Raw genomic sequence first — 10,367 nt, 5'->3', positions numbered from 1 at the left:
GGCGGCACAAGAGAGCTGTAGCAATATTTTTGTCCATGGGAAGTGTGAAGAAAGAAAGCGAAGATCTTTTCTTCCAAGGTAAATATGGAAAAAGCTAAAATTTGTAAGGATTCACATTAGATCCACATTTTTGCAACCTTTGGGTTTCAGGAAGACTAACAGGCACTCCTGACCAGACAGTGTTTCTGTCATAGGGATTTCTAAAACCCTGACCTAATCATTAACCACTGCTGAAAACAATATAGAAAGGCTTCAGTGAAATAAGACACGTGAAGATCCAGCTGATGCAAAGAACAATTTTATTCTTGTTTAAAGCAGAACACAAGAGCAAACCAGTGTCATGAAACAGGCACCTCTTTTTGAAATAAAGCACTTCATACTCCTTCAGCTATAATGCATACCGACCCAAGCACGTGAGAAGCGAGCCAAGAGGGCTCTTGTGCCAGGGAAGACTATCCAGGAATGTCCTGGCTGAAGAACAGTAACTCAGACAAACTGGGCACTTCGCTTTCTTTTGCCTTAGTTTTCAAGGGTGATCAAGCCCTGAAGCATAACTGAGAGTCCAACACCTTGCTACCGGCCCCGGTACTAGGCAGCGATTGCTAACAGGCTGGGGACATCAAGGCAGGTGTCCAACAGGCCTGTAGCAATGAGGCAAGGCACGGTGGGTATGCAGATGTCTGCCGAAAGGCACTGTGCGCACTGCACGTGTCTGTATCTGAGCAATCGCCCTGGGCTCTGCTCTGTGAATCACGCCCAGGGATTGCTTTGCACTGAAAACATGCCTGTGTCGTTGTTCACTGGCCTGAACCAAACCCTCGCACCAAGGCAGAGCTTCCATAGCTTATGTTAGCAGAATTCTAGACTCCAGCAATGAATGAGGACCCCCAGACCCAATTACCCTACGCTCTTAATGGCTGCACTACAGAAGAGAGAGAAGAAGGGAGTCTTCCACATGGCGCCTAGGCCAAGATATCGGTGGTGGAATCCCCACAAGGGAAGTGGATGTCATGGGCAAGGCAAGGCCCATTGGGTTCCTTTCCAAAATCCACCAGGAAGTTCTTGTTCACGGTCAGGCCTCCTTTCTCAGTGTCCACATCAATCTGCAGCATGACAGAGCCTTCCCTGCGAGGGGACGAGAGCACAGCTATTACAGACAAGCAAACCATGGTCCTGTTCAAGAGATCCTGCCCTTCACCCTCCTGTTCCGTATCTGCTAGGCATGATGTGACAGGCAGGCCGGAGCTTGCCTTGGTGTTGGAGATCATCGTCTGCTTTGCTAAATCAAAAGATCTCTGGTGGATACACTGGGAGATGCTGTAGCAGAGACGTGGCCTGGCTCCCAGAGATCCATAGATGGATTCACTCCACCTTTCAGACTGAAACACTTAGGCTCTCCCAAGCCAATCCCTGGCACTGCAGCTCCACACAGGCAGCAGCTGCACCTTGCCCAGCCAGAGATGTTTGTGAGTCAACTCACAATGTGAAATTCAACACGAGGAAGCTGCAGGGACGGTGTTAGGAAGAGCTGTCCCCTTGCAATCACAAACGCGTCCTTGTAGCCGCCCTGATGAGGCACCTTTCCTGTTTCTAACAGAGAGGCCATGCAAAAGAGGCCCCTTGTCTCCCACGTTTCTTACTTGACCAAGTTCGGGTAGAACTGCTTGTCCCATGTGCTGTATAAGGAGTTGGTGACGTACAGCCTCTTGCCATCCACGCTGAGCTGCATTTTACTAGGGCCGCCATACACTCTCTTGCACTGAAGGCACAACAGACAGCAGTGATGTTACTGTCTTCTTTCTTTGAGCAGTCAAGCACAAGCAGGAGCAGGAGAGCAGAGCAGAGCAGAGTGGCTGCCTCCCCTCCCAACACAGACAAGCTACCAGATGCTGCAGACACAGGGCATCTCCGTAGTGGAGACCTACCCCAGAAACCCTGGGCAAGAGAATTAGCAGAGCAGAGCCAAAGTCCAAAGGACACCAGAGGGCAAACAGGCCACGGAACTCACCTTGATCACCAAGGGCTCCGGCTGGCACTTCAGCTCTTCGTCTCTACACACAGCCACGGGTCCACCTCTGAGGATACTGCCTCCCACAAACACCTGTAAGCGAGGCAGTGGGAGACATGATGCCTTGTCATCTAACCACCACCACATCCTGCCGAGGAACCCAACAGCACAAGCCTTTCTGCTCCTGCCTTACCTGTCCCACCAGCCTGGGCTTGCAGGTTTTGGAGAGCTCATACTGGCGGATGTCTCCATGCAGCCAGTTGCTGAGATAGAGGTACTTGTCATCCATTGAGATGATGAGGTCCACTGTGAATGCTAGGGCACAGAAACAAAAAGCTCCAGAGAAGACAGCAGCAACAGAAAACATGCCTTGCATCGAACCCCAGCTCGCATCTCTCCCTGCCATTCTGTACATCTCACAGGCTCAAGTGCACAGGCTCCAGCTGGGGCAGCAGTGTCTTCTTGGGGGGGTGCGCAGCCCCTCAGCCCCTCCAACGAGCCTTCTGTCGTGTTTACGCAGCAAGGCTTTGGCAGTCAGTGAGTGGGCTTTGCCAGGCTGTGCAAAACAACGCTCCGGAGGAAAAAGGAAACACCACCTCAGGGCACACAAACCTGGCATCTTGGGCATAATCCATCCCGTCACGTCCTTGGCCGGTATCCGAATCACCTCCTCCACTGCCCAGTTGTCTCTCTGCACAAGAAACACAGGCACCGCACCATGAGCGTTCCTGGCTGGTCAGGCAAGAGCACTCCCCTGCACTCGCACACTTGCACAGCTAGGCAAAGTTGCCTGAGGAAGGCTGCCACTGCACCCAGCTACTATGAGCAGACACAATTAGGACAGCATCGTCGGATACCAACAGCAAGGCTGGTCTTCGTCGCTCAAATTAATCCCCCAGATGTTCATCCCAGCTGGTCACGATGGGCTCCCTTTACACTCAGTGGAAGAACAGACTCCTCTCGTTCTAGCACACACATCCGAAGCAGGGTCTGGATACTGCCCCCTCCACACGCCTCCTTCTTTCTCTCTGCTACCCCAAATTTCTTCTGTGTGTTTCTCAATCCCTCTGTAGCTCACCACGGCCGGGTCTCCCCTGGCTGCTGGCACAATACTTGCCTCGCACTTGTAGAAGCGGTAGACGATGCCACTCAGGGCACAGCTGACATATCCCTCGGCAGCATCGGGGTTGTGGAGGAATTTAACGCTCAGGGGCAGAGAGTCCTCCCCCAGGTCAAAGCACTGGGTGAGGCTGCGGCAGGACAAGTTCCACACGTTCAGGCGGCGCCCAAAGACCCCTGAGGAAAAGGAAAACCATGTCAGAAGAGGGAGGGCTACCCTAATCCCTCCCCAAAATGCTCACAGGCAGGGACAGCCATGGCAGCGACGAGCCAGAATCAGCAGAGAACCTGCGGTGATTTAGGGAGCAGTGGGAGAAGACAGGAACCAGCCTGTCTTAAGGACAGATGCTCCATGTCCTGTAGCCGTGTCTGTAAAATGGGCCATTGGGGAAGAAATCTGCCTGTGCCCTCTCACCAGCTCCGGCCCTTTCTTTGACGGCATCGACACCCTCCCACCACCTTGGTGAGTTCTGGCTCAGCACTTGCACCCATATTCCCTCACCTTTCTTGAAGTCATCGGGACTGAATCCATATCCCGTACATTTTGGGGCTGTTCCAGCAGAGCTGACCAGAACATTGTGGCGTGGCTTGTAACAGAAGTCATATCCACTCGGTGGGCTGTCACACTCATTTTCCCAGTTCCCCTTCAGCTCAAAGGTCTCTCCATCCAGCACAATAAATCCACCTGCGATACAAAAAGGGGATGCACGAAATATCACATACTCCACTTCCAAACCAATCCGTTTGTTCATGAGGTTATTAAAGGGCAAAGTACCTTTCGCATTGCCAGATGGATCTCCTATGTTGGCAATCAGAATATCGCCATTAGGCAGGCTGCGAGGTATATTGAGGTATCCCTTGTTGCACTTCCAGAAGACATCCACTGGCTCAATCACCTGAAAAAAGTTGACACACACACACTTCAGCCTCTGACTGCTCAGCTCATTTCACACTCCCTGGCAGAGCCTTTGGCCATCAGAGACTTCTGAAAATCTCTGACACCTGCTGGAGCTTTCTTTCCCAGAACTCACGCTTGCTAGGACCTGCTCCTCCTTCAAGAGGAGCACAGAAGCCTCTGAGCTCCCCTCTACACAGACAACAAGAGTGCAGCAACACCTAACTCATAACAGCTTGTCTGTCCACCTCACTATTTGGGAGTGGGGCAGGTGTGGTGTGTTGCGTGACTTCCCGTTATTAGACTCTCTCTGAATGCAACAGGCACACAGAAGGGAAGGCAATGATGATCAGAGCCTTCCTTGGTCTGAAAAGGAGAGAGCCGAGAGGCAAAAGTGACCCAGCTCTCTAAAATCAGGGTGGAAGAGAAGACAAAGAGAGAACCCTTCTTCCCTCTACATTATTCAAGAAGCACCAGTTCCCAACTCCTTCCCAGAAGCTTGTCTTTGAATCACCTCAGGCATACCTTACACAGCTTGGGAGCCCGGCACTGTGAACCCACATCCACCACGTAAATGCGGGAAGAAATCAAACAGGGAAGAATCAGCTTGTTCCTTTTCGTTGTGGTATTGTCAAAGCAGGGGCAGGCAGCGCTCCACCCCGAGGAATGCAGCTCGTCTTTGAGGTTGGGCATGGGCAGGCGGTGAATCACCTAGGCACTCAAGGTAGAGTTAGGGTTCACACAGGGAGGCACGGAGAAATGGGGACCCTAATGCAACCAGCAACATAGAGATGATAACACCACTGCCCACACCAAAGGAGATCTCCGGAAATGTTAAATGTGACTGATCAGTTCAAAGATGCACAGTAGATAATGTGTCTTTGCAGCCTTTGGAGACAGGTAAACTCCAATTTCCCATTTAGGATGACAGCAGACAGGTTGGTACAGTGCATAACAGAACATTGCAGCACAGTAGAAAATTGCTGAACTCTGCAAAAGTGCTGGATACCCTAAACCACCTGGGTCACTGGAGACCATTTTCCATGCTGAGCAGCCACTGACAGGGTGATTCAGAGCATTTGCTCAAAAACTCACTAGCAGCACCAAGATTCTCTGGAAGTGAGTTGGGAAGTGAGTCAGAGCCAACTTGTCCCCGGGACACAGAGACAGAGGTGATTCAACTAGAGTGAGGCATACAGAAGACAGTGGAAAGAGACCAGGAAGGTGAGATTCCTAGCAGACAACATCCCTATCTCATGCATAATACCGGTGGAAAAGCAAGAAGTAGACCTGTCATGACAAAACTCACAAGGGGTCTCCCAGATGGGTCTCGGCAGGATATGAACAGGCAGCAGGGGAAAAAAGTCAGTTCAGGGTGGATGAGACAGAAAGATGCAGGAAGACAAGAAGGTGTAAGGCATAAACAGACAGCTGGCATGACAGAGTGGCTATCAAGCAATCTGATTTTCCCCAGCAAAAAAGAGTAGATGTCCTGAATCTGGAGGCACTATAAAGCACAGAGCCAGCAGCTAGTCACCAGCCCAGTAAAAACACAGTCAAGACACAGGTACCTGGCAATAACATGGAGATCTGGGGTTGAGATCAATGGTGGCCAGGAAGTCAGGTTGGTCGATGCATGTTTCCCTGTAGGTACAGGTCACGTAGGCAACCTCCTCTCTGGGAGCTGGGTATATAGAAAGCTTCCTTTAGAACACACCATGAACCAGCCAGAAAGGAAAAGAAAAGCTTCAACAGACTCTCAGATAGGACTGAACTTATTTTTCTGGATGCTACAACCTTCTTCCCTGGTCACTGTCAACTGTCCAACCCTGCTTCCATTACTGACCCAGAGGTAAGAGAGCAAAAGTGGATCTCCATATAGTTACAGCCTTCTCCCTTTGGAGAGGCTATAACACACATGGTTAATGGTGGTCTCCACTACCCACTCCAAAACACGCTCAAGAGGACTTGCCTTTCACAACATCCGGGCAGGTGGGGTACTCGTAGCACTGAACTCTGCATCTGTCTGATTCGAGAAGAAGAGAAGAATAAAATGAGAAACGTCCACGTCCTAAAAGGTGCCTATTCAGAAGACTCTGTCCTACCCGATGGACCTTCTCCCACCCCCGCTGTCAATGGGGACCTCTGTGACCAGCATCTAGTCTTGTTATGGCACCGACAAATCACAGATACAGGAGAGGAATCCTCTCTCAGGTGCCACCTGGCACATCATGGATTAAACCACTGCTCAGTTCCCTTCTGCATCCTCTGAGCACCTCACTGATCGCTTCCCCATCAGCAGTGAAGGAGAGAGAGCTTACACAGAGAACCACGTCAGTATTGAAGGTCTAGCCTGGAAAATAAGCCTGGTTTCTTGTCTCCCTGATGATTCTGCAGCAGAAGGGGAGGCTCCCCTCAGCACGGATGCTACAGCCACATGCAAGTAGCTTTTCAAGGCAAAAGAAGCCCCTGGAAGCAGAATGGTAGCGAGACAATAGAAACCTCTGGCACCAGTCGGACAACACGCCAAACTTCAGTCCCACTCTTCTCTTTCCTGCAGTGCTGCAGAGGAACAAACCTACCAGTCCACAAATGGGTTTCAAGGTGGGATGTCTGCAGCCTCCAGGCAGTGGCTGGAGCCAGGTCCAGGATGGGGCTACAAGGCTTGGAGCTGCTGTGGGCTGCGGGGAGGCTGCAGAGTATCTCTTACCCATGCTGAAGGCCTTCTGGTTCACTCTCCCCAAGAGCAGAGGTGCTGGAACTGGAGGTGCAGCTTGCTGCCTGCCTTGCTGGAGTGGGCTGTGTTGTGCCAAGGCTGCTCCGAGGGGGCCTTATATACAAGGCAAAGGGGTGGGGGGAGAAAGCAAGCTGCCAAGGGAGGAGCCATCACTCCTAAGTGTTTGGGAGGTGCCAGACCAGCGCTGCAGCTTGTTTCCGCCTTGCTAACCACCAATCTAGAGGAAAAATCTGCTGGTCCATGCAGGTCTTTTCCTTAAACACAACCTCCCGTATCTGATCCTGGAGCTCTGGTGATTTCCAATGACTTCTTCAGGCTCTGGAGGCCTCCATGTCCCAGCCGAGAAACAAGCTAATTAAAGCCATCCCCCATACCCAGGCTCCTGCCATACAAAGGTGCAGTGGCTGCAAATTCCACACGAGGGATGAGAAGTCCAGCTAGATAATCGGCCCCACCAGCAGCCTCCTGGAAATTACAAGGTTTCAACATACGGAGGCCACCAAAGGCACCTCTGAAACCTGGACCCTGACAGAAGGCACGTCTCTGTCTGAGGGCTGAGCTGAAGGCATCATGGGCTCCCTGGGGTCAACTCAGAAAGCCAGGCCCAGAGGTGCCTCTACCCACAAAGAAGACTTTGGGAGCTCCTAAGGACTGCAAACTGGGATACAGCACTCAGAGGAGGGAGGGGGCTCCAACAGTACTGACATCAGAAGAGACTTGAGGAGCTGCTGATGGCTCCCAAACAGCTAGAAAACACATCAGGCTAGGAATGGGTGCCTCAGGAAAAGCAAACTGTGCCCTTGTTGATCTTGCTGATGCAGCACCTACAAGGTCAAGACATGCCTGCTGCCTCTCAGGTTTGCATCTCCATGTGGGGAAGTCAGCCCACCTGTGGAAAATAGGAACCTTTCGGATTTGGGGCAGCTCGACACCGTGAAACAGTGCCTGAGCAGTAGCTACTTACTCTCCCCACCAGCCCACTCACTGAACACCCAAAGCCCCATAGCAGCCACTAACGCTGCAAAGTGCCTGGCACCAGTGTGGCTGAATTACATACAAACTAGACTAAACTGTCACAAAACACCCATGGGAACAGCAGAGGCCTCCATTAAAGGGATTGAGGTATTGGAGAGAAGGATTTTGGAAGAAGGGTCCCCTCCTGAGATCACCAGGAGCCTGGCTGCCACCAGCTGCCAAACTAAAGCAGGAAGAAAACACCAAGTGCCATGGAACGTGAACGAGCATTGCATCGTGTGGAAGAACTCCTCGATCAGTGGGCAAATTACACAGGATAAGTAATTGCTCCACGGAGGAATGCAGAAACATCTGACAGCACCATTAAAGAAGCCCTCGGGAGATCTCCACCAGAAGAGATCGCAATCTCACTAGGGCTGTAATTAATGTCTCTCTGGTTCCAGAACAGCACTTTAAACATGTGACAGGTGGACATGGGAGCAGCCTGGCACCTGGCACGAGTGCCCAGCTTTAAGCAGTTTCTCAAATAATTACTGCACTATGCAGAGGCAGGTGCTTGTTTCAGGCAATAGAAAAGGAAAACTGCAGGCCCATTTTCACTCCTTCCAGAAAGAGTGGAAATTCCAATTTCCAGGCTGGCAGGACGTATGGCCCAAACATGTGCTCCAAGCAATTGTGGGCTTCACTGGACAGCCCACAGTCAGGTGGCAATTACTCCCCTCTTCCTGACCATCTCTTCCAACCCTGATAGGGAAGAACATGCTATAATTTTGGTAATGGGCAAGACAAGGTGATACAAGCTGGTGCAGACTGGCCCAGCGCACTAAATGCGTTGGGAGAAGACCTTGCTTCACCAAGAAAACCGTGTCTGCTCTAAACACCCAAGCAAGACCTGCCCCAACTATGGGAGCACCCTCCAACCTTCCCCTCGTTCTCCAGGGAGGACGTTCTCTCGCTTCCCACCTCACCGTGCCATAAAACCCTGGAGGTGCTCCAGGATGTCTAAGTGTTGCTCATCATCTTGCATTCTTAAATCCCTCAGTCCTATACTTTTGTCCTGGCCTCCATACTCTCTTTACAGCTTTCTGCCACACTCAAACAGGTCAGCAAGGCACTAAGCACCACGAGAGCAGTAGAGTTTGGAAAGACTGTAGCCAGTGCCAGTGCCCCCGCAAAAAATGCCAGCAGAGGTACATTGTCCTAGACCTTCCCAGGCTCCACATCTCCCAAGTGTTTCACTCTGTTGCAGTCCATTCCCCTCTTCAGGAGCAGAAGGAAAACCACACCATCCAACCACTGAAGATGTTGTGAAACAGAGCTTTGCTGGCAAGCTGTAAATTCATGGCACAGGCAAACACCGAGCAAAACCAGCTAAGCTCACCTCTTGCCAGGGCAGAGGAGAGAGCAGAAAGGAGCAGGATGGTGAGATTCCTGGCGGACAACCTCCCTGCCAGCTGCGGATCCCCAGCGGAGCAACACGAAGTCAATGGCAGGTGGCACAGCTCACTGCACAGAGGCAGTAGCAAGACACAAACGACTCTGGGGGCAGCACAGAAGAGTCCACCAGAGGCATGTGAGACAGAAAGACAGAGTGCTCAAAACTTTGGTGCAAGTGGTACGCAAACAGCCTGAAGCGCAGAGGCACATCTAAGACAAAAGGCAAATGTTTTTAAAAGCAAGCAGACTGTGCAAAGCTCAGATCCAACACCCTGGATCTATCGATCCCCTCACTGAGCAGAAACAAACCAAATGTCACAGGGCTACTGGACTCACACCCGGGACACGTGGTGCCCTTCAGCACGTCACTTCAAAACACATTTCTATGTGCAGGCTAGCAGGTTTGCTGGAGGGAACATCAGCATAGCACAACTACACTTCTTCTCCCTCAAGGCACCTCTCCGCCTTTTCTCTGCTACTACTTCAGCTGCCCCTTCCCCTCTGAATGAGGGGTTTGCTGTTGGAGCAGGAGTCACAGGGGAGGGCGCAGAAAGGTCTGGCCAGAAGCACGGCAGCAGTGGGATCACCCCTCCCCACTGCAGCCCACAGCTGCAACCGGACCCACATCCTTAGGTTGTGATTTCAGACACCATGTAATGAGAAGTGACTTCAGGCTGCTGCTGAAGGGCCCTGCCATGTGCAGCCACGGGGAGATGGACGGTGAGTCACTTTTCTGGCAGCGCAGTTTTCTGCCGGATCAGCTCCTCCGACCGACTCCTCCCACAACTGCATAATCGCTCCATCTGACACAAGAGGAGTGGCAGCACCATGCAGCTGGGGAGGACGGACGAGCAGGACCTGCTTTTTCTCCTCTTCCATGCCTCTGCCTAAAGAAAGGCATTGGCAACTTTCCTTAAAAGTCCCTACGAGCACTGCAAATCAGGCTCCAACCTTGTAACAATTGAAAACAAGAACAGTTGACTTTCCTCCAGTGATGGAGAAGGAAATGCAAACCAGGAATACATATGCTGAGCAGTTTACCTAAACATTTCAGGCTCCACTCCAAGGACTCATTTTACACTTCTCTGTATATAACAAGGCACTTCTCTACACTATATAGACTCAAAAGTAAGAAGTCAGTCTTCACAAGAGAAGTAGAGCTCAAGGGAGCAGACCAAAAAATAGGGTTTTTTTAA

General features: G+C 51.4%; 1 protein-coding gene across 1 annotated transcript; it reads right to left on the bottom strand.

Moving 5' to 3' along the window:
• Positions 1–282: 282 nt before the first annotated feature.
• Positions 283–6,144, bottom strand: LOC104311079 (methanethiol oxidase). Its single transcript, XM_069794139.1, has 11 exons — positions 5,995–6,144; positions 5,594–5,706; positions 4,548–4,733; positions 3,903–4,023; positions 3,630–3,812; positions 3,122–3,304; positions 2,621–2,695; positions 2,202–2,323; positions 2,009–2,101; positions 1,641–1,759; positions 283–1,125 (listed from the first exon to the last, which is right to left on the bottom strand). Exons 3-11 carry the CDS (start codon positions 4,713–4,715, stop codon positions 963–965), a joined length of 1,227 nt encoding a protein of 408 aa, XP_069650240.1. The 5' UTR covers positions 4,716–4,733; positions 5,594–5,706; positions 5,995–6,144; the 3' UTR covers positions 283–962.
• Between the last annotated feature and the right edge of the window lie 4,223 nt (positions 6,145–10,367).

Source organism: Haliaeetus albicilla, chromosome 10 (genome assembly GCF_947461875.1).
Source record: "Haliaeetus albicilla chromosome 10, bHalAlb1.1, whole genome shotgun sequence".
NCBI lineage: Eukaryota > Metazoa > Chordata > Aves > Accipitriformes > Accipitridae > Haliaeetus > Haliaeetus albicilla.
Note: the sequence above shows the minus strand (reverse complement) of the source record. Positions and strands in the feature narration are given on the sequence as shown.